Source organism: Acomys minous, assembly GCF_964271855.1.
Source record: "Acomys minous genome assembly, chromosome: 1".
Lineage (NCBI taxonomy): Eukaryota > Metazoa > Chordata > Mammalia > Rodentia > Muridae > Acomys > Acomys minous.
In genome coordinates, this window is record NC_140483.1 from 102891388 (window position 1) to 102915746 (window position 24359).

A 24359-nucleotide genomic window follows, 5' to 3' on the forward strand; every position below is an offset into this window, starting at 1 on the left:
GGACACTGAACAGGAAAAAGCCTGCAAGGCCTCAGCCCTACCACTGAGGAAAGCTGGGAGCAGGAGAGGTGGTCCTCCCCTGGGAATAACATAGCATTGCAACTGGCTGTCTAATGCCAAGCAGTCAGCCCTGAAAACATACATACAAGTAGCATCTTACAGATTTAACAGGTTATATTTATAATATACATACAATAGTGAAAAAGGAGGCCACGAATTTGAAGGAGAGTGGAGAGGGGTGTGTGGGAGAGTTTGAAGGGAAGAGATAAATGTAATTATAATCTCAAAAAAATAAGAAAGAAAATATGTTGCCTTACATGCATCGTTGTGCTTTACTCTGAAGGATTGAAGACATGGTGTGACTTCACTTTTCAGAGGTTGGGGGGGCTGTTTCCACATCAGTAGAATGGGGATAATGCCTGCTTCCTATGACTTGGCTGAGGCTTTAGGTATCAAGGAAAAACCACAGCAAAGCAAGCTTTGTAAAATAAGTAGCCACCATATCACTATAATTTATAACTCAGAATACCATGGGAGGGAAGAGCAATTGAAAGTATTAAGTGTTCAAGTGTGGTTTAACAATTAATGTTACTTGTTCTTCATCCCCTTTGTATGTCATTAGTCGGTTGGGAATGAGAGATGGGCTTGGACACAGGAAGGAAAATGAAGTGTGTGGTGTTGACAAGAGCTGCTTGGCTCCCTGGGCAAGCCAACAGGTCTCATTTCTCTCTTTAATTTATTAACGTGTGAAAGTGTTTTACCTCCTGCCCATTTACAAGAAAAGGGCAACTCTGCTGGGTGTGGCTTTGCCTTCACCTCATGAGATGTAGTGTGGTAGCACATTACATGGTTATGGCAAAGGGCCAGGAGCTAACACACCCAGTAAGAAGGCACCACCATGAGAGTTGTCTCGGCTCCCTGGCTGTCCCTGCCCCAGACCATTAGCATCAATAATCTCTCACAATCTGTGTCATCATGCCATGCGCTCTTATTTTATGGGTGTTCAATATGAAAAAAACAGTGGAGCAGGTTTTTTAAAAGTGTATGGGTGTGTGTGCATACACACACACACACACACACACACACACACACACACACACACACACACACACACACACCTGTCCAGTGAAGAGCATCAAGTCATCCCTCCTCCAGTGTCATCCACCTTCTTTTGAGACAAAGTCTCACTAGGCCCTGGGGCTCACCAGAGATGCTAAGCCAAACCTCAGGAACCATCTGTCCACCTGTGCCTCTCCAGTGGTGGGATTGCAGGTGCACACAGCCACACCTGGCTTTTATTAGACAGTTTCTGACTGAACCCAGCACCTTACACTTTTGTGGCAAACACTGTATCAGCTGAGCTGTTTCTCTAGTCATTACTTTGAAAAAATAATTTTAAATTGCTTTTTAAAAATTGTTATGGATGTTCTTGAGGTATATTAAAATATTAAATACAAACCCTGAGACTATAGAGGCAGAGATATCCCCTTATCATGAACACTGCTGGTAACATGTCCCTGATGTGAGTGGACTGCCCAAACATTACTCAAAAGAGCACAGCCTAAAGGCAGTGGTTAAAAAGTTCAGGCTCTCCCAGAACAGTACAGATCTCTCCAGGCTTCTGGTCAGACAAAAACAAGCTTGTTTCTTTATTAAGTTCATGCTTTCTGTACTTTAATTATCCCACCTAATTGGGGTAAATAACTTTTGTTGGGTTTTGACCAACATGAGTTCCACCCTATACCAAACAACCATGTTCTTCAAGTAAAAGGTGATAGAAATATTAGAGGTGTCTGCAATTTTTTATCTTTTATCAATGTTAATATAGTATAAATAATGGCAAGTTTTATCTTGAAAGCGTTTTTCAGCAATAATCTTTTCTTTGCACATTGAAACATGCTCACACCGTATAATGGCCTTCAGAAGGCGGGAAGTTGATCTCCTTTAGCAAAACGATAGTCACCTAGATAGCAAACCTTTATAACTTTTTAAAAATCACTTTCCTTTCCTTTCTGTTCCTTATTTCCAGGCCCTGATTATATCAAGCAACGATTTCAGGAGGGGGCTGATGTTAAAGAAAACCCAGAAGAAAAGGTACCGGAAAAACCTCCCTCACCAAAGGAATCTCCTCATTTTTATCGCAAAGGCACGACACCCCCCAGGTCTCCTGAGGCAAGTCCCAAACAGAGCCACTCTCCCCAGACTTGCTCCCCAAAGTCCACGAAGAAACAAAACCCCAGCTCAGGGGCAAGACTCGGTCAAGATAAAAGGAGCATAGCTGAAGAGCAGGTGACAGCCATTGTCAATAAGCCCTTGATGTCAAAGGCGCCTTCAAAGGAACTCGGAGCAACTGTGCCCAAGTACTCTGGCCGTCACCATGTCCCCAACCCCAGCAATGGGGAGCTACACTCTCAGTACCATGGCTACTATGTGAAACTGAACACGCCCCAGCATCCTCCAGAAGATGGAGAAGATGACAGTGGAGCCAGCCAGTCTTCCTCAGCATTGGTACACAGGCCTTCGCCTAACAAGTGGAGTCCCCCTAAGTCTGTGACAAAAACGGTTGCCAAAGAAAGCAAAACTGAGCCAAAAGCAAAGAAGTCTGAACTTGCTATACCAAAGAATCCAGCAAGCAGTGATTCCTGCCCTTCTTTGGAAAAAGAAGCCAATTCAGTAAGTCCTGCAAGAGCCGTTGTTCCCTTGGGTTTATTCAGGGAGGCAGTATGGGATGGGTGGCTTTATATCTTGATCACAGCTGGCTGACAAAGGTCCTCAGTCCACTGGGTTGTTGAGGAGAGCCCAACATGTGTTCCTCAGTGTGTCTTGGTGAGCATCTTAATCACCTCCTCAATGACCCCTAGAAGGAAAACAGGGTCCCTGCCCAGAGCCAGCACCTCTCCTCAGAGCAGCTAGTTCTAAGCTTTCCTTTGGCCCTTTTCACAAGTACATCACTTGTAGCCATTATAAGTTCTCATAAATAATTGAGCTTGTATTTGACTTAATGAACCAGGCTTTATAGTGAGAGTATTTTTGTTTCCAAATGAGAAGCATTTTACTACAACATAATTACTTTATAACACATCTCTAGATGTAGTCTCCAGTGTAGATGCTCCCATCCTCAGCTCTCCTATAGATGCTGTCCATTGTTGATGAGTCTTGAGCAGGTGAGCTTTCTTCTGCCCATTAAGCTTTGTGTTGTTGACGAATGTCTACTACATGTTCACTAACTTGAGATTGATTAGGTAAGAACTGGAGTTTTTCAGGTTTTGTAGAATTTATGTGTTCTGACCTCTTTTCTTAGACTATTTTTATTTAAATAACTGATTTAAAGTAGATTGATACTTTATCTTGGTCACAATTCTCTGGGTGGTAAGGTTCACCGTGCAGTACAGCTCAGAGGGTACAACACTACCACGTGATGCCCGTGATGGTTCAGAAACATGTGTATGTAAATTTGAACTGGAATCTTGGCCAGGAAGATTACATAGACTATCAGTTTCTTATTTTTGTTCCATTTACTCATGGAGTTAAACAAATAGAATTCATCTTCTGAGCTAACTCATGCTAATTTTTGCTAATATCACTTAATAATATTTGTTATTTTATCAGTCTCTACTTTTTCATTAGCTACATATAAATTAATCAGATCCAACTAGACTAATAACTTCCTAAGAGTCAAGTTCTGTAGAGGTAAATAGCTTTCAAGACAGATTAGTTTTTAAGGTGTTTGAATATTTAGTAACTAGCATTTATCTTAAAATGTTTGAACATTGATGTACCTCATTATCTGTTATTATAATTCCGCCACTACTGATTCGTTGCCTGAAAGAACCGCTTCTCAACAGACATTCAACGGGAGTATTTGTGATGAACAGGGCTTCATATATTATATAGTTTCCATATGCCTGGTTAATGAGTAAATCTGAACAACACCGTTGCATGAGCATGACATCTTTGCCTGACCAATAGGGAATTGAATTTCCCAAATGCCACAGTGGAAGTATGTACCCAGTATCTCCCTCATCAGTCTGTGACAGGGGAAACAATATTGCCATTACCTATAAAGCTTTCTCTGAAGTCGTACTGTAGTAAACACATTACCACTGTATGTAGAAAAAGCGTGGGTTTTACTAATGCGTAGAACCTGCCGTTTCTTGAAGTAAGCCAAGCAGCTTCCAGCTCAGGCTTACTGATCAAAACCCATGCTGCAAGTATATATGATGATGCCTCAGCAGCCCTGCATCCCCCTCATCAGCCCCCATGAGTCACCATCCAGACCTGAAAGTCAGGTTGACTTGGCCTTCAGTGAGAAAACGCTGCCTCCTAATAGCAGTGGGAACCTGCCTGGCATTCCTAGTGCCAGCCCCCCTCCACTGGAAGGGACGTGACACGTGAATGGCCAGTGAAACAGTGGAGTGTCACCTCCTGTTCTGAGGAATTAAGAGTCCTGTGCAAGTTCAAAACAGTTTAAAAACCCATAGAAACATCCACACAGGAACAGGCATGTGGAGGATGATGCTGTAATAAATCAGCCAGCACTTTTCGTGAGCAGCTAGGGAAATTGTTACGTTCTTATTGCTGAGTCTGAGTCGAGTAAATGCATACAGGGCATTGTTATTGTCATCATCAATGACATACTGGTTAAAGCATAAATAGTTCATAAATGGTTCAATAGATTCCATTTCTTTATGTTCACCCTGGATCTGTATCTAAGAAAATCTTCTGGAACACAGATTAACACATAGAAGAAACTGATTGCTTAGCAAGCATGAGAGAGCAGGCCCCTGCGGAGATCAGAGCGCTCCAGGAGTGACCTTGAACAGTGTATATTCTCACGTTTGGACATCCTCTGTTTGATTTTTTCTAACTGCCCCCAAGGTCTCTTCTGGTCTGTACTTAGCGTCTGCCCTACTGCTGCTCCCTCTCACACCTGTCCCAGTCAGTCTGGGCAAACAGGGCTAAGTTTCTCTTCGTTTTGCTATTTTAAGCCACCACTGGCCACCGCAGTCGTATTTATGGGACTTTGCCTTGAAGCTTTTTTCACCCAGAAGCCTGCCTAAGGTGTCTGAAGAAAACCGAGGTCACAGCTTGGTACCTGCCACTTAACCATAGCATCCCAGGTTTTCATTTTCACCTGGCTGCTGCTAGAGCCTGCCACCACTGGTCAGTGCTCATTTTCCCTGAATCTTCTTTAAAAAACACCTTTGCATGTGGAGTTGCATTGGTGGGCTGAACATACATGTGTATTAGAGCATATACATACACATTAATATACATACATGTGTGTGTGTTCAGTAGGAAATACAAATGCATGTATTTGTCATTATGGATAAAGCATTCATTCACCATTCATTGGTGCCAGATTATTAGTACAATGAGAATGGGACAAACCTTTGAAGAAAGATAGTAAACTATTAAATTCAACCCATCACAATCTTTGAAACCCAGAACACTAATCAGTTCAAAAGAGTTGGTGTAAACCTGCAGCACCACACCAGGGCTTATGAAATGGGAGTCAGAGAGTCCAGTGGAGCATGAATTTGTTTTTTCTTTCTGCTGGGATTGGTCCCGAGACCTTGCCCACGCCACACACCCAGCCCTGTCTCCATGTTTTAATGCTGTTTTCAGGGGCACTCTGTGACTTTGCATGTCTTGGGTCCTCACAGACTCTGAACTCCAAATAGGTCCCTTCTAACCCAATATACATTTCTCCATCCTTCATATACCCATTATCTGGAGAGGAATTAAATGTACTAGCCTAAAAAAAATCTGAAGCAATCCCAGATTGTCTACACTTAAGAACAAAGTCTAATTCAAGTAGAGAGTAGCCAAAGCATTTTCATATTCTTTATGCTCAGATGGGATGTTGAAGGAACATTTTTATAATTTTATGTTCTAAGAGTTTCTATGTCTAATGTTTGCCCTCATTGAGAAGTTGCATAGATTAGAACTCACTGTTCATCGCAGCCAGCCTCGCTCTGTAGCCTATCCTAGCCTTGAACCAATGGCATTCCTCCTGGGTCAGCCCTCTCAGAGTGCGTAGATTGCAGGCATGGACCACCGTTCTCGCCTAGTTGAAGATCTGTAAAATTTTCGGACAATTGAAAGGTATAGATGAAAAACATTGCCTTGCAGAAGTTCATTAGAAATTGCTTTTAGCAAGGATTGAGAAAAGAGCTTAGAACACCCAGGTGGACAGACTGACAATCAATTCTCCCTCTGCAGAACCCTGGTTTGTAATTATTGTAGCTTGTAAATATTCTAATACACACATCCTCTTGAAGCCCTCTAGAATGGAACTGATAATCTCATGCGAAGAATAAATAAAAGCAAGGTGATAATCTACTTAGAGGTGCTTAGTCTACTGCCTGGCACTTAAGCCCTGTTTTTTCTTCCATATATTTGGGGCTTTAGGAAGTGGAGGGGTTGCCTCTTCCTCATAGTCCTTCCCTCAAAAGGCCCCATTTCCGGCCCTCACACCCCACTTTACTAACAAGTCATTTGTTCTTTAATGCAGTGCGTTCCCCTGTTTTGTTCAGTATCAGACCACCAGCACCTAGAGACGTGCAGCAAAGTGGCGAGTTCTCCTTCAACTCTGGCTGCATGCATGAACTGAACACCACAAGAGCTGAGTCTAGGTGGGAAGGTGACAGTGCACCAACAGATGGCAATAAAGTGTGACAAGTGTTATGACAGGGGAAGAACAGGGCACCGTGACCTCCACCAGAGAGCTGTGGCCCATGAATACACAGCAGCAATGACCTTCAATCAGTAATAGGTGGCATCAGCTAAGCTCTAACCTGGAAGATGAACACTTGATCAGACTTCCTTACTGTTCAGTCCTGTCACCAGAGAAGGCACCATTGATATCCCTGTAACATTGTTTCAACACAAACTTATTTGGCACTCAGGGTGTAACTGCTTCCTTTTGTGTACAGTTAATTTAGAATTAATTTTGACTGGAGAGGTGGCTCAGTGGTTAAGAGCGCCTGCTGCTCCTACAGAAGACCTAGGTTCAGTTACCAACACCCACATGGTGGCACACAACTGCTTGTAACTCCAGGCAATCTGCCACCCCCCTCCTCCTCATGGAGATGGCATGGAGGTCCCTGTGTTCACAGAGAAGTACTGAGGAGTCAGGAATGTTAAACACAAAGGGTTGTCTCTAAAGGGAGAGGTGTTTTCTGCCCAAAAGGCTGAAAGCAGACATGCTTAATAGCCTGATGACCCTGGCACTATCCGTGGGGCTGAGACCACACTAGACCCTCCCAAACCCTTGTCTTGAGCCTGTTCTCAGTTACTCCATAAGACCCATATTTTATGGGAGATGTCATTTATCTGAACAGCTTTGATGTGATCAAGTCTTCAGTTTTGTTGTACACACGAGATTGAGTTAGTTATCAGCAGGAAACTTTAAATGTGCTTAAACATTCTTAAAATTAAACTACTTGAGGTCTCACTCTTGAAGTTTGAGCCATCCCTGGCTACCAAGTGGTGTTGAACTAAACTGCCTTCTTGCCTTTCACAGATCAGGACTCCGCAGGCTGTGGAGCATGCAGAGACCCCACCCCCACAAACACGTGCAAGCATTTAGGCAAAACACTCATATACAAAAAATTGACTTTTCAAGAGCCAATTCATTTACCTTCAACATAGAGGCAGTCTGGAACACTGTTATTTAAGAATTGTGTGCAATTTTAATAATAATAATAATAATAAATAAACCAAGATCTGTCCTTCTAATAAAGGCTGATTCTTCAGGCACTGCCAGACCTGAATAGCTGGGTCATATATGCTTTATTTAAACAAATAAAAGCTTGATGACCTTGGGGGTTACCTGATACTTATTCTAGTGAAGTTTGTCAAAAGAGGGGTCTACTGTTGGTTAAATATACTTAATTATATGGTCGTTTGGTTGTGATTCAAGAAATAAAGAGGCCTGGAAGAAAAAAAAACTTCTTTAAGTATTCAGCCTACCATTTGTAGCTTTAAAGGAAGGAGTAGGACCCAGAAAGAGGCCCAGAAAAAAAGCAAGAGTTAAGAAAACCTCACTGAGGGCTGAGCCTCTAACTCACTCAGTAGAGTATTTCCCTAGTGTACACAAAGCTCAGCACCACATACCCCAGGCATGTTTCCTGTAGCCCAGCAAGTAGGAAGTAGAAACCTGGGGGTCGTAAGTCAAGGTCTTCCTCCTCTACATAGTGAGTTCAAGGCCCATCTGGGCTACAAAAGAGCCTATAAAAACAACAGCAGCTCTCAGTGTTTCCTGAATTTTTCCTTGAAGGAATAAAATCCTCTGATGTTATGTTTATTTTTCTAACTACCTTGGTGAAGACCTTCCCTTCTCTTCTGACTTGACTCTTTCACACCCTAAAGTCAACTGAGTCCCACTACCTTCCAACTCCTTTCCAGTGGCCTTTCCCGTTGTCCGAGACGAATAAAGTATTAAAGAAAAAGAAAATTGAGATGACATCTCATTATGAACTCACTGTGTAGTGTGGACCAGGCTGACTGCGAACTCACAGACATCTGCCAGCCTCTGCCTCCAGAGTGCTAAGATTAATGGTGCGCACTACCACACCAGCTTGAAAACGTGTTTTAACTTAATACAAATCTAGATTAATTTTAAGTGGGAGTTGGGCTCCATCTAAATGTAGCCTTACTGTTTTTAGCTCACAAAGTTTGGAAGGACTGCTGTCTTTCCTGCCTTACTTTCTGTGGCCAGGTTTGTATGTTCGTGGTTTTGCTTCTTGGTTCTGGAAGATGGGTGTGTGCCCAGCAGGCAATGCTGACCACGCTAACATTGTCCTTGCTCTGTGCTGTGTCTATTTCAGGGCCCGAATTCCGTCATGATTGTCCTGGTCATGCTGTTGAATATTGGGTTGGCCATTCTATTTGTTCACTTTCTCACTTGATTGGAGTTAGGAAAGGTAAGCACAGCCTTAATTTCTAATGAAAATTATAGTAACATTGTCTTCTCCAATTCCTATTTATAATTTTTTTTTAACAATGACATCGTCCTTCATTTTAACTTTGGATGTGACAGAGTATGGTTACTTAATGCTATAACTGTTTTGACCCTTCAGTGAAGTCATGACAACTAGTGGATTTAGCCCACAATTCTGCCATGGTGTCCTCAGCCCTCTAAACGGCACACCCCAGTCAGACTCAGACACACAGGCGAGGAGGCTTGGAATTGGGATGGGAACACGAGAGAGATGAAACTTGGAAAATTCAGCCAGAGGATCTTTGAGGTCCCTCCCCCCCAGGAATGCCCTGTGTCTTTGGGGTTCTCTGAGAGCTGAAGCACACAGCCATGTTGGAGAGCAAAGCTTAATAATGATTCTTTTTTAAAATCTGCTGAAGCAGCCCCATCCAGCGAAGTTCTTGGCGTTGGCCGCTCCATCTGTCCTAGCAGAGTGTGACTAAACTGGAAATGTATGGACCTGCAATTTTTTTTTTTTGATGGAAGTCAACAGCTGCCTTACTATTTTACCATCTGACGTTTTTAGTAGGGAGCTGGGGAGAGAAGACTGCCAGAGGAATGTGGTCTGAGGATTGTGTTGCTGTGGGCGTGGCTCCAACATTCACTCCTATCTCATTAGAAGAAGCAGGTGGCAGCATCACTCAGCAGTCTTCTGCCATGGCCTGCTGCTTTACCATCTCCTGGAATGTTCTGGGAGAGGACGTTTCGTTTGCTTGTGCACGACTCTGCTCATTTTTTTTTTTTTTTGCCATTTATTTAAATATGATGTGTAGTCATCTTCCATCGGCAGTCCTGGATGGACAAAAACACACAGGTTGCATCTCAAGGAAAAGCAACAACAAAAGACTACTTTAAAAAAAATAGTGTTTATTTTAATAGCAATACATTGTTTTCATGTTGTTTATTCTTTCTAAACCAATAAAAGGTTATTTATCTTTAAAATATAGTGATCTGAAGGTATTATACCTTCCAAAGAAATAATTTAATAGTAAATATTTTTAACATCACTGGGGTGAATTGTTGATGCCCTCAGGAGGTACTAAATTCTAAAAGCTGAAAGACAGCAGAGTACTAAGAAGTATAGTCAAAATGTTGCATGGATTGCAGTAATCAGTGGTTAAGGGTTCGGTTTCATTGCTGACGTACGTTACAACCAAATAAAATCTTGTCAGTGGCTGTGTTAATTCCCATGAAAGTTAAGCAAGATGCTATTAATAGCTGCTCTTCTCTTTCTCCACCCCCACCCCACCATGAAATTCTGGTTGAATGCGTTCAGGTAGACGGGAAAGCTTCCTTAGGTCACTGCTCCTCAACTCTCTGCCTTCAGTGTTGTTCTGTAGTTTTATTTTTAATTTTAAAGACTTAGATGGTTTTATTTGAAATATTTGTCTTTTGCTATCCTGTATTGTTTTGATGTTGATTTTTTTTTCTGTTATATAATTTACTCAGAAGCATGCTTACCTAGAGAAACTATATGATCTTTATTTAAAAAAAAAACACAATTATTTAAAAAGGAATCAGGGTAGGAAAGGTATGTCTGAGTCTCTTAAAGACATTACCTTGTGGAGGAGGCACTTTTCCTAAATATTAGCCGCAGTGTCATGGTGTCAGCCAAGTCTCTCACCCTAGCTGCCTTGTCAGTGAAGAAGACACAGTGTGTGCAACTCCCGTGTTCAGCACAGGTATGGGTCACCCACAGGGTAGTTGAGACTCCTGGGTGTAACCAGTATGGATTAAAGAAAAAGGCAGAAAGAGAGCAAATGAAAATAAAATTACAACTTGTATATTTCTTTTTTACATTTTGCTTTAATTTTTGAATTTAGGAAGTCTATTTTTACTCAAAAACAAATGAAATCCCTGTGTTGGTCTCCACATTCTCCCTGCCCCTTCCTACCCTTGTAGCTCCATATGCTGGGAAGGTTGGTTTGTTTTTTTTTTTTAAGAAAATAGAATATTTAATCTTATCAAGTGTTTATTTAAATGTGTAATGCTTTGAAAATAATGGGCAACAGAGAACTAAAGGATGTTTATAAAGTGAGCATGTTCGCTCCATTTATAAATATATATATGATTTATAAGCTTTTTTAAAACAAAGCTCAAATTGTGGGTATTTTTCTAAAACGTGCACAGCTGTATTTTCCATGAAGGCTCTTTCTAACGGGTTGTTATACTGTACTCTACATTTTGGACAGCACATGAAGTCTGCCAATGTACTTAATAAAACATGACTTTGTTTATTTAAAGTTTCTTGCTGTGAAAAAGAACTCTCTAACAGTGAGTTCCTTAATTTATAATCCTTGAAACCAAAATGTAAAATGTACAGTTTCCACAACTGTAACTGCTCTAATAAAAAAAAAAGTTGGTTATTAATAAAGTTGGAAGTGTCTTTCCTTTGTGAGTAAATTATTGTCTGAAGTGTGCAGAACGTTAATACTGATTGTGTTAAAAGAGACGTTGGCTGACAAAATGACCTAGGAGCGTAAGGTGCTTGCTGCCAAGCATAATGACCTGAGTTCAATCCCAAGGACCCACGTAACAGAAGACAAGAACAGAATTCTGAAAGTTTTCCTCTGACCTCCCCATGTATACCATGGATTGTGTGTGTTTGCACACATATGCACATAAATAAAAATATTTTAATTAAAAATTACAAAAGATATGTGCTTAAAAAATTAGCAATAGACAAGAAAGTCCAACACAGCTGTGGGGCAGAAGGTAGGCACACTGCTCCACTCTGTCTACTTGTCTTTTGTACTGGGACCTCTTCTTTTTCTTTTTTCTTTTTTCCCTCTTATTGAAAATAGATTCTTTTCTCACATAATATGGGTTCCCTTCCCTGCACTTCTCGTTCCACTTCCTTTCTGACTCTTATTAGAAAAGAACAGGTTTCTGAGAGATAATCTAAGATAAAACAAAACAGGACAAGCCAACGACGGGGAAGAACACAAGAGAAGGCACAAAAATCAGAGACCCAGACAATAGCACACTTAGACGTCCCATAAAAACACTGAACTGGGCCTGGAGAGATGGCTCAGTGGCGAAGAGCACTGACTGCTCTTCCAGAGATCCTGAATTCAATTCCCAGCAACCGCATGGTGGCTCACAACCATCTATAATGTGATCTGATGCTCCCTTCTGGCCTGCAGGTGTACATGCAAATAGACCACTCATATACATAAAATAAATAAATAAAATCTTTATTAAAAAACAAACAAACACTAAATGGGAGCCATACTATATACCCAGAGGACCTGGCGCAGCCTCTGTACCTGTTGTTTCAATCTCTTGAGTTCATATGAGCTGTGCCCGGTTGTTTTAGACGCCTTGTTTTCTTGGTGTCCTCCATGCCCTCTGGTTCTTACACTCTTTCTACTTCCTCTTCCTCAGGGTTCCCTGAACTCTGAAGGAAGGAATTTGATGGAGACATCCCATCTAGAACCGAGTGTTCCAATGTCTCTCACTCTCTGCACATCTGCCTGTGGGTCTCTTGTATCTGTTCCCATCTGCTGCAGGAAGAAGCATCTTTGATAGTGGCTGAGTGAGGAACTGATCTATGCATACAGAAGAATATCATTAGGAATCCCTTATGTCACTAGGGGGTTTTGTTTTTTGGATTGCTTTTGGTTTTGTTTTTGGTTTGTTCTTTTGTTTTAGACAAGTAGTATCTGGAATCACCCGAGGTCCTCAGGCTGTCTAGTCTGTGGTTCTTGGTCACCCAAGCAGTGTTGGGTGTGGGTTCCATGTCCAAGGAGTGAACTGGTTGGTTATTCCCAGTGTCTTTATGCCACCATTGCAATAACATATCATGCATGCAGGACTCCATTGTACATCAAAGGGTCTGTGGCTGTCTTAGTGGTCTATCTTTTGGTAGTGTGCAGAGTATGCTCCTGTAGCACAGACTCTAGGACACAGAATTGAAGGCTCTATGTGGATGCCAGCTCAACTTCCCCATGTTCAGTGAGTTGTGTGGGTGTTGTGTTCAGCAATGAGGACTTAACTGCCAGTTGTGAAGAGCAACTTAAAGTCTTGGCACCATTGTAGGTTGTTTGGGAGTTCCCATGGGATTCTTTGACCAACTCAATTAAGTGTAACCCAGTCATATAACTGGTAGCTTTATTTGGTGACAAGAGATGGCAAGTTGGGACACACTCTCTCTCCCCATTATTTGGTAATTTCATTTAGATCATCTTATATGTGCAAATTTTAGGAAGTTTCTACTGTATTGGGCTTCCATACTACCTCCTCAATGCCCATAAATTTTAGCTGTGTCTACCTATATTCCCTTCCGTAACTCCCTCTCCCCTCTCCACTTGATTTCCCTGTTCCAAATTCCCACCCATCCATCCATGAGTCTATTCCCTTTCCTAACAAGATCTATCTGTACACTCTAGTCCTTTACTTTATACCTACACTCCGTGGTTGTATAGATTATAGTTTGGTTATCATTGACTTAACAGCTAATATCCACATATAAACAAATACATATAATATTTGTCTCTCTGGGTCTAGGATACCTAACTCAAGATGATTTCTTTCTCATTCATCCATTTGCCTGCAAATCTTACGGTGTCACTTTTTTAATGGCTGAGCAATACTCCATTCTATAAATGTTTCACATTCTCTTTGTCCATTCTCCACTTGAGGGACATCAGTGACTTTCCCAATCTTTGGTCATCATAAATAGAGCAGCAATGAACATGGTAGAACAAGTGTCCCTGTGGTAGGATGAAGCGTCCCTGTGGCAGGATAAAACATCCCTTGGGCACATCCCCAAGAATGGTATAGCTGGATCCCAAGACATATCAATTTCTATCTTCCAGAGGAGCTGCTATGCTGATTTCCACAGGGCCTGTCTCAGTCAAACTTGTTAGTAAAAACTGAAGAATATTGAACATTCAATAAAACTCATGTTTTCTCCAGGAAAAGCAATGAAGTCCTATTTCAGAACTGTATATGTTACATCCTTGTTATTTGTGGCACATAGTAGGAAGGAAATAATCCAACACAGATTTCACCATCCTGTGCAGTAAAGGCAAACACAATGGGAAGAGAGGCCAAAGGTCATCTAATTTCGCATTTTCTATGGGTTTTGGATAACTGAAGCTAACTAGCACAGCAAATGCCTAATGGGCAAATAGCTGCTACTAAAGTTGATAAAAGGCCAAGACAAAATAACTACCAATTGCATTTTTTATTTTTAAATTTATTTTTTAAATTATTTATATCCCCATTGTAGCCCCTCCCTCATATCTTCCCTGTCCCTCCCTCCATCCCTCTCTCCCCTCTCCCCCTCCCCTAGTTCTCAGAAAGCGGAAGCCCTCCTCCCCTAGCATCTGACCTCAGCCTATCAAGTCTCATCGGGATTGCCTATATCCTCTTCCTCTGTGGCCTGGCAAGGCTGCCTGGCCAAGGAAAGTGATCAATAAGCAGGCAACAGAGTCCACGTCAGAGACAGCCCCTGTTGCTCATATTGTGGGACCCACATGGAGACTTAGCTGCATATTGACTACATCTGAGCAGGGCATCTAGGTCCTCGCTATGCATGGTCCTTGGTGCATCAGTCCCTCCAGGACCCCTGTGCCCAGATATGTTGTATTCTCCTTGCAGAGCTCCTGCCATAAGACTCCATGCTCTCTGCCCAAAGTTTGCCTGTGAGTCTCAGCATTGTTTCAATCCCCTGATGGGTGGAGTCTTTCAGAGGACATCTATGGTAGGCTCCCGTTCTGTTCCCTCTCTTCAACCACTTTGAGCATCTTTTCTGTTTGCTCTTCTGAATGAGAAGTAAGCATCCTCCCTAGAGTCCTCCTTGTTATTTAGCTTCTTTGGGTCTGTGGATTGTAGTGTGGTTATCCTGTATTATATGGCTAATATCTACTTATAGGTGAATACATACCATGTGTGTCTTTCTGGTCTGAGTTTTACCTCACTCAGTACGATCGTTTCTAGTTCCATCCATTTGCCTGCAAGTTTCAAAATCTCCTTGTTTTTAATAACTGAGTAGTACTCCATTGTGTAAATCTTTCACAGTTTCTTTATCTATTCTTCTGTTGAGGGACATCTGGATTGGTTCCAGTTTCTGGCTATTACAAATAAAGCTGCTATGAACATAGTGGAGCGAATGTCTTTGTTGTATGGTGGAGCATCTTTCATGTATATGCCCAGGAGTGGTATGGGTTAGTCTTGAGGTAGCACTATTCCCAATTTTCTGAGAAAGTGCCAGATTGATTTCCAAAATGGTTGTACAAGTTTGCACTCCCACCAGCAATGGAAGAGTATTATCCTTTCTTTCCATCTTTACCAGCATGTGCTGTCACTTGAGTTTTTTATCTTAGCCATTCTGATGGGTGCAAGATGGAATCTCAGAGTTGTTTTGATTTGCATTTCCCTAATGACTAAGGATGTTGAGCATTTATTTAAATGTTTCTCAGCCATTTGAGATTCTTGACAATTCTGTTTAGCTCTGTACCCATTTTTTCAATTGTATTATTTGGTTTGTTGGTATGTAATTTCTTGAATTCTTTATATATTTTGGATATTAGCCCTCTGTCAGATATATGGTTGATGTAGCTCTTTTCCCAGTCTGTAGGCTATTGTTTTGCTCTATTGAGAGTATCCTCTGCCTTACAGTATCCTTTTAGTTTCATAAGGTCCCATTTATTAATTGTTAATCTTAGAACCTGAGCTATTGGTGTTCTGTTCAGGAAATTGTCTCCTGTGCCAATAAATTCAAGAATCTTCCCCACTTTTTCTTCTAATAGATTTAGTGTGTCTCATTTTATGTTGAAGTCTTTAATCCACTTGGACTTGAGTTCTGCAGGGTGATAGATATGAATCTATTTGCATTTTTCTACATGTAGACATCCAGCTAGACCAGCACCATTTGTTGAAGGTGCTATCTCTTTTTTTTTTTTCATTACCAATGGAATTTTAAGAGCATCTTTGTATCCATCCTATAATCTCAGCACCCAGACAGCTAAAATAGGATAATAGAAAGCCAAGAGCCAGCCTGAGCTACAGTAGCAAGGTCATATCTCAAAATATTTTCTTTTAAATAAGTAAAATCAGCTTTACATCAAATGATTGGATCAAATAAATTTTCTAGAGGTTAGAAACATTAAAATCTATCAATTATATAAAAGCATACACATAACAAGGCTAGAACACACCTGTGTCCTAAAACCTGCCTCACCTCGGTTAGATGATGACAGAGTTTATTCATCGTGTCCTCAACTTGGAGTGGTTGACTTCAGTGGTCAGATGATGAACCTGTTCTTGTTGAGTTAACCCTGAAATGTCTCACTAAAGTGCCACATTGCAGCTACCAGTTGAAAAACAGACTATAAGCTTTTTAGACAGTATATCAAAACAAAATGCTTTCATTTGTACTATAAAAAATGTGTTTTTGCTGTCAATTCTGTACTTTTTATTGAAAATGTTTATAACTTTGCTTTTAAATTTTGTGTTTTTCACATTACACACTTAATTTAATAAAATGCTTTAGTCACAGAAAAACATACACACATACCATTTAAGTTACCCTGAGAACATTTTCCATTATGATATGGCCACAAGCCTATGGAGGCCAAGGAGAAGAATGTGGTGGTTTAAATGAGAATAACACCTGAAGACTCATATTTGAATACTTTTTCCCCAGTTAGTGGAACTATTTGGGAAGGATTAGGAGGTGTGGCTTTTGTTAGAAAAGACGGTATATCACTAGGGGTGGACTTTGAGGTTGCAGAAACCCATACATATATATTCTCCCCCCCCCTGTGTGTGTGTGTGTGTGTGTGTGTGTGTGTGTGTGTGTCTGTCTGTCTGTCTGTCTCTCTGTCTCTCTGTCTCTCTGTCTCTCTGTCTCTTTGTCTCTTTGCAACACATTTGTGGATCAAGATGGCTACCGCCTCAGTTCATGTCTGCCTATTACCAACCATGATGGTGGTGGACTCTAACGCTCTGAAACTGTCTCAAAAAAATTATATAAGTTGTCTTGACTACGGTGTTAAGGCACAGTCACAGAAAAGTACTAAGACAATTTGAGTTGTGGTGATGCACATGGTGTAAAGGATTTAGCATAATCTTTCATTCCTAATGTGCACTGTGCCTTCCTCAGTGTTTTCTTTGTGTTTTGACTTTCTTATGTTAAAATTTCTGTGCAATGAAATATCTTCCCCTATTTTGTGATAATCTGGTCCATTGTACCCTACATTGGAGTTTCTACTAGTTTGCCCAAACTATTAACAGTTCACCTATTTTATGGTGACAATCTAAAGAATACCTGTCTCCTAGGAAGCACTCTGTCCAACCTTCTTGACACTCCTCTCAACTTTTTTTTTCTAGCAAAACATCCCATTTTTATTGCTGTCTATAAAGATCAATTTCCCAACCTTTCCTTTTTTATCATTAATATTTTTTTTACTTTTTACATACACATTTATATTATTACACATATATACAATAGACTACCTACAGCAAGAAGAACCATAAAACAGTCAAGAATTATATAAATGTTACATTCTTAGTGTTTTGGCTGTTTGTATTTGTCAGCCTTGAAGAAAACATCTTTCCTATCTTGATGTGTCTCAACTTCTGAATGTAACTCAATATCCATCATATCTCATCTCTATCAACATAAAACATCTATCTAGACCTAAGACCATCTTAATCCCTAAACAACTAAGCCTAACTATAAAACTAAACCACCTAACTTTTCAGGAATGTTAACCCTGCTGTGTGCTCAAGACAAACCTGCAAAACCTGAGCTCTGCATCTTTCCTAAGACATGTAGTGCCTTATGTGTCTCCCCAGGCCAGTTGCAAGCAATGTGGTTTGACAAATAGGTCAGATAAATGAGACTATTACTTGGAATAAAGAGGTATAAGAAATTGGCTAAAGAAAATGACTCAGTGGGTAAAGTATTTGCCACAAAAGCTTGAGGACCTGAGTTCAGATCCCTACCACCTGCACAAAGCTACCCGAAGACTTACATCTGTAACTCCAGCTGAGAATAGGGCTCACTGGCCATCCAGTCTTGCCAAAATGCAGAGTTCTGGGTTAAGTAAGAGAGTTTGTCTCAAAACAAATAAATAAATACGGTGTAGAAAATAGAGCCACCTAATGATGACCTGTGGCCTCCGTGTGCTCACATATAGGTATATACACCTGCACACACACGTGCACACACACACACTCACACACAGAGAGAGAGAGAGATGAAAGGAGGAAAGGAGGGAGCAGGAAAGGCAGGTCATGAGTTCAGACTTGTTAGTATCCTTTTTTTCTCAGATGCTAAGCATTTCCTTCCATCCAGGTCTTTTCATAACATACCAAGGTCCCACCAAGCTTGTGTCCATTATGAGAATTATTTTAGAATCTGTGAAATTGGAACCTGAATGGGCTTTTTGTAATCAAATTCTTGGCACAGAGGGAAAATATGTATGTATTATGTATGTATGTATGTTTGTATGTATGTATGTATGTTTGTATGTATGTATGTATGTATGTTGATAGTCTCATTTTAACAAATATCTTTTTGTTTTAGTAAATTTTTGCCATTAAGTATTTAGTATGTTTGTAATTCATGCAATTCTACCAGCCAGTGGTCAATAAGTATCAGATCCACCCCAAAGGAATGCCCTCTGCATACGGAATCCATGTAGTTGATACAAATAAATGGGTTTCTTCTCAAAAGCAAGTGGCAGACAAAATGCAAAGCAATGGATGGTCATCGGAAGGTATACCTGTGCTTATTGATGCATCTCCCATGAGAGGACTGTTCAATAATGCTGAAGACTCATCTGACTGAACACACCTACTTATTAATGTCTGTCGCACAGTTACGGGATGTGAGGAAAGGGCTTGACCAAGGTCTGCCTGCTGGAGATGCTTGGCTATGACAATCAACTGGGACATGGGGCCTCGGTATGAACATTGATATGCAGCAATGCATTAATCAGCCTACTTACTATACTTAATTGCTGTATTTATGAACACGAGCAAATGGTTGTGGCTTTAAATAAAATTAGAATCTATTTGATCAGAAATAGCATGGACAAATACGATGTCAGATCATTTAGTGCTGTGTAGGGTGGCAGCCATTCATTTATAACTTCCACCATCAAGTATATAAGGAACAGAAAATGGCTAAAAAGCCATACATGCCACATCTCCGTGTAGACAACCAGAGAGTTTGTCTCCAGCCCAGGGTAAACCGCATCCTTGTGCTTGTCTTTGATAAATAACGGGAAGCAATTTGCTTCAAATTTGTCTCATTGTTTTAAAGAAAACCTGACAGAAGAAAATCTACTGAAACTGTAAATAACTTTTAGGTCATTAAAACACAGAGACCCTTTTTCCCCCTTTCACCATATTTCATATTACATTGGAGACAAGCGTGAAAAAACACTCTCAAGTGATTTTCAAATGTTAATAAGTGTTGGAACTGCCTGGAGGTGGAGTTCTTTATTGCACCCTTTACTGGTACAGTTTCTAAAGAGCAAGTCTGAGAACTTTTCGGACCTTTTCTTTGGTTTTGGATTGGTTTTATAGCAGTACTAGGAATTGAACCCAGGGCCTCACACATTCTCAGCAAGTATGCTACTGTGAGCTGTCTCCCTGCCTTCTCTTTTGAGGCAGAACCTCATTATATTGCTTGAATGGTCCTGGACTCACCCTGTCGCCAGGGCAGGCTGGAATTTGCAGTCCTCCTACCTCAATCTTCAGAGTAGCCGCCATTAGCCAACCACCAAACCTGGCTTAGAGTTTTTCATTTCTAACAGTCCCCTAGGCGATGAGAATGCTCTTGCACAGTGGTTCTCAACCTTCCTAACACTGTGAGCCTGTAACACAGTCCCTTGTGTTGTGGTGACTCCTCCCAACCATAAACTTATTTCTAGTACTACTTCATCACTCTAATTTTGCTACTGTTATGAATCTTGATGTAAATATTTTTTGATTTAGAGGTTTGGCGAAGGGGCTGCAACCCACTTGGTGCCAGGTATCAATGAGATCTACATTCCTGGACCTCTGCGTGGCTGCATAAATAATACAGTAAGGAAAGAAGACTGAAAAGTAGATATATGCAGCAACATTATTTAATGCTTATCATAATCTAATGAGCTAATAATTTTTTTCCTGCTTTCATATAAGAACACCAAGGCCCAGAAGTTAAGCAGGACTGCTTTATGAAACACAGTTGCTAAGTTACAGTCCCAAGACTCCTAGGGAATTACCCAAGTTTCATATCCTGGGTGCACTTTACTCTTTGTTTCATGCAGCTTGTATTCTGTTTTCTGGCTACCAAGTAGTTAAAATGCAAAGCACAGTCCTTGGTGTTGCTGCAATGTGACATTGATATCTGAGGTTGACAGTGGTGCATATTCTGTTGGTACATGAATAAGTCATTCTCAAATATATGTAGTAGTTTTTCTATAGACATTTCTCTCAAACCAGATAGGATGTTGGACATCATCCTTTAAAGATTTGTACACTCAGATCTTTGCTTTTATCAGACAGTTCTCACATTCCCCCGCCTACATTCCACTCCCTCTGTCCATCTGTGTAGATTTTCTCCCTTGCTTTTGGCTGGCTTTAAAGGAAACAAAACAAAACATCATTAATGACAACTATGGTGTCTGCATGTACAAATTCCATCATATCCTGCTGACCTCCCTCCGTGACCGCCAGTGTAGAAGAGGAAGCTACATGGCCAGAGAAAGGCAGACACTGACAGGAAGCAAGTCTGCTTTTGAGAAAACATCCTGGCCCTTATTTTTGTCCACAGATTTGTGTAGGACTTAGGAAGTCAGTCCTTCAAAGAGCAAAGACAAGTTCCCGATCTGCGTCAGAGCATTCTCTCTCAGTCCTGAGAATTTTTTCCCCCACAGTCTGATGATATGGGCTGACTTATTGAAAAGCAAGTGCATATGGTCAATAAACATGAAAAGATGCTCATTCTGAGGAGTGGTCACAGAAATGCAAAGGAGACTATTAAAATCTGGTGCCTGACATATTGGTTATACTCTTTTTTTCTTTTTTCTTTTTGTATTTTTTATACTTTTATTTTATTACACATGTATAAAACAAACTACATACAGCAGGGAGAACCATGTGACAATCATGAGAATAATGAGTTCTACACATGTTACATTCATAGTGAATTGGCCATCTGCATTCGTCCAGTTTGAAGTAAGTGTCTTTCCTGTCTTGTTGGGTCTACATTTCCAAATGAGATTCAATATCTATTCTATCTCAACTCTAATAGCTTAACTTCTTTATCATGATCTAAAATGATCTTTTCCCCTAACCACGTAAGCTTGGTTGTAAAACTATACTAGCTTGTCTTCAATGGCCCTCAGAGACTTGGTTATATTCTTAGCCGAAAAGAAAAGGCTCTGAAGAGAGCTAGACTTGGAACTCACATCTCTGCTTAACAGCACCAGAAAGTTTTCCTTGGTCCACTCCAAGCTGGGGAGAATCCCTTCCTCAGGCACTCCGACCACTTCAACCTGTTGGCCCTCAACTCCATGAAGCAGTCATCTGGTTTCCTGTCTCTACCCAAAGCTGCATTTCTAACAGGCAGAGACTTTGTCCCATATGCCTCGTTGTCGCAGACAATGCCACACATGGCACGTTAATTAACTGATGAATGCATTCATAAAACAATGCTGCTCCCGGAGACTCAGGCTATGGCAAAATAGCCATTTTCTGTAACATAATTTGAGGACTTCACTCTCTAGTTGTCTTTCATCATCAGTGCTACATGGAGAAGGGAGTGTTGACTTAGGGAAGAGAAAGACATCTTGAGATTTAAAGTACTAAAGAGTTATCATTTGTTTCCACTTTTCCAAGCTTGAGGCTAAAATCTTCTGTACAACTGGTTTGATAAACAACCTGTTCCTATATCTAAGGGGGCTAGCAGACTATCCGTTGTGGCTGCAACAGTGATTCCTCAGCACCCTGAGAAGACATTACGTTAAGACGGTTAGCTGGCATAATGAATGCTGGGAGTTTCTTTCAAAGGTGAACGATCTTGATTTCTTATTTACCTCACAGTGGCAATGGTAGGGTGAAGAGAAATAGGCAGACTAAAGTGACATAGGAGAGAATTCAATAAGAGTGATGACTGATTTGGTGTGGAGAGTAAGGGAAAAGAAAGATTCACAGGAACGGCATCTGGGTCTCTGGCTTGAGCAGCTGGACTGGCTGGTGCCTTAACTATGGGGAGTAGGAGGGGAGGAGCAGGTGTCCTCCAGTGAACCGAGGACATTGAAGTCAGCTTTTGACATAGACCTGAGGTGTCTGAGAGACGTGCCAACTAGATGGAATGTCACTGGATATACAAGTCCCACTGTCCAAGGGATCCAGACGTGTACTGAGGGTAGCATGGAAACATGTACTTAACATGCTCTTATTTGTTCCTCCTCTTACATATTATTCTTCCCACTCCTTGAAGCAGGTCCCTTAGAAGTTTTGTGCTCATTATTATGGCGACACATGCATAATCTCAGTTTTAACCCTTTTCAAGGGGCAGTTCTGTGCCACTGACTGTTCATATGTTGTTCCCAGCTGTCACCACCATCTATCTCCAGTGGATTCTTTGAGCTTATTTTTATTACCTTTCTTTCTGTGTTTTGATTATTGTTTGTTTGTTTTGTTTGTCTGAGACAGGGTCTCACTTTGTAGCCCTTGCTATTGTAGAACTTACTGTGTAGACTAAGCTAGACTCAAACTTACAGAGCTCTGCATTGATGCCTCTGAAGTGCTGTGATTAAAGGCATCTGCCACCATGGGCAGCCTTATTGGTTTTCTTTAAAAAATAAAAATCTATAGTATTTCCTATAGCTGTTATTATTATAGAAATGGTTGGTGTTGATAATATTGATATAATAATAACCTATTTTAATCACTGGCTGATGTCACTAATTAAAAGTGCATGATTTTTCTAATCCATTTTATACCAAGGACTTTGAATAGGAAACTACTGGGGATGGCTGTGAATGTCTAGCTCCCGCTGAATTGTGAAGGTTCCACAAAGTTTTTCTTGACAAGGAAGAACATAGGCATCAAAGGAGCATCTGTTAGTCCTCACAGCCATCCCCTTCCTGCTCCGGGTGGACTGGGTAATGATCTCCTTCCTGTAGTCTCATCTTTCCATGCAGAGGAGCCTTCTGCTGATGGGAGCAACAGTTTAACCCAAAGGAAAAAGAAAAAGATAGAGGAAGAAGGTGGGGAAAGAGAATCCAAGTTCCTTCAGGTCATGAGAAACAAAGGGGCCAAACATCTTCTCCTCTAATGGCCGTTCTTATTCCCTAGAAAACAACCACACCCTTCGTGTGCTTGAAGTCTACCAATCTACAGGGAAAGCACTGGAAGGCTGCTAGAATCTCAGCTGCTTAAAAATACCTCTGCGCGGTAGCAAGCCATCACCAGGTAGCCCTGGTCCTCTTTGCAGATAACTTGTCTTCCCGGGTGTTTAATCCAAGAGCGAAATCTAATTCTGGCCAACTCAGTTGGGTCTTCTGGAAAATGTTTTGTTTCTTGGATGAAAGAAAGAAGGCTATCAGAGAACCCATTGGTGCTAAACCATTCTCATATTCCTTCCTGATCATTTACTCTGTTTCTCCCTCTCTTTCTTCTTCTCCTCCGCCCTCTCCCTCCCATCTTGAATGTAGATGTGACACATTATGCTATGGCAGTGAGCTTGCAACCAAGAAGCTACAGAGGCAACAAGTATAAGACCAAAACCCAAGATGACTGGAGAAGCAGAAAGTTGGAAAAAACCTGGATCTTTTACTACTAGTGTTCAACTTTGTATGCTAAGTAAATAAAAAGCCACTGCAGTCTAAATTCACCCCCCCCCCGCCACCCGCCTTGCAAATTTTGGCTGTTATTAAAATAGAAAGGAAAAACAAGGATTATCAGTCATATTCATGCTTGTCATTTGTACCTAACTGAAAAAATAGTTTGAACTGCTTATAGCCTAATTCTACCTGTTCTTCAAAGAGCTATTCTTCAAAACAAAGAAGACCAGGAGACCGTAAATATCAACACCACACCAATGTGAGCCCCAACCCCAACCCCCTTCATGGCCTAACTAGAAATGTCCCATCCTCTGCAGGCCCAGCTACTGCTACCACCACAGAAATGGTTGTAGGCAGCCCTGGGCAGTCAATACCATTTCTCAAATACTGCTTTCACTGGCCTATGATGTGTAAATGTTCTGTGATGATTGACCATTTCACTTATTCATGGTAACAAATAACTTTTGAAAGAGCCATCACCAATCCAGATTTTACTAATTAAAACACAACAAGTCAGACGGCATAGAGTGGCTCACATACCCAGTGGCACCTACACAGGCCGTACTAAGTAA

The 24359-nt window shown here is 41.0% G+C and overlaps 1 protein-coding gene across 5 annotated transcripts in view; it reads left to right on the plus strand.

Annotated features, from left to right (window-relative positions):
• Positions 1-23745, plus strand: part of JPH1 (junctophilin 1) — a 98800-nt gene extending 75055 nt beyond the window's left edge. Inside the window, exons 4-6 of one of the 5 annotated variants that reach the window (XM_084786774.1) lie at positions 2030-2673; positions 8835-8930; positions 23659-23745. In XM_084786774.1, coding sequence (XP_084642900.1) covers positions 2030-2673; positions 8835-8915 — 725 coding nt within the window. In that variant the 3' untranslated portion in view covers positions 8916-8930; positions 23659-23745. Of the gene's footprint in view, positions 1-2029; positions 2674-8834; positions 8931-9086; positions 11536-23658 lie in introns of those variants that run through there. The other 4 variants (XM_084786770.1, XM_084786772.1, XM_084786773.1 and 1 more) reach the window with 4 other exon arrangements.
• The last annotated feature ends 614 nt before the right edge of the window (positions 23746-24359 follow it).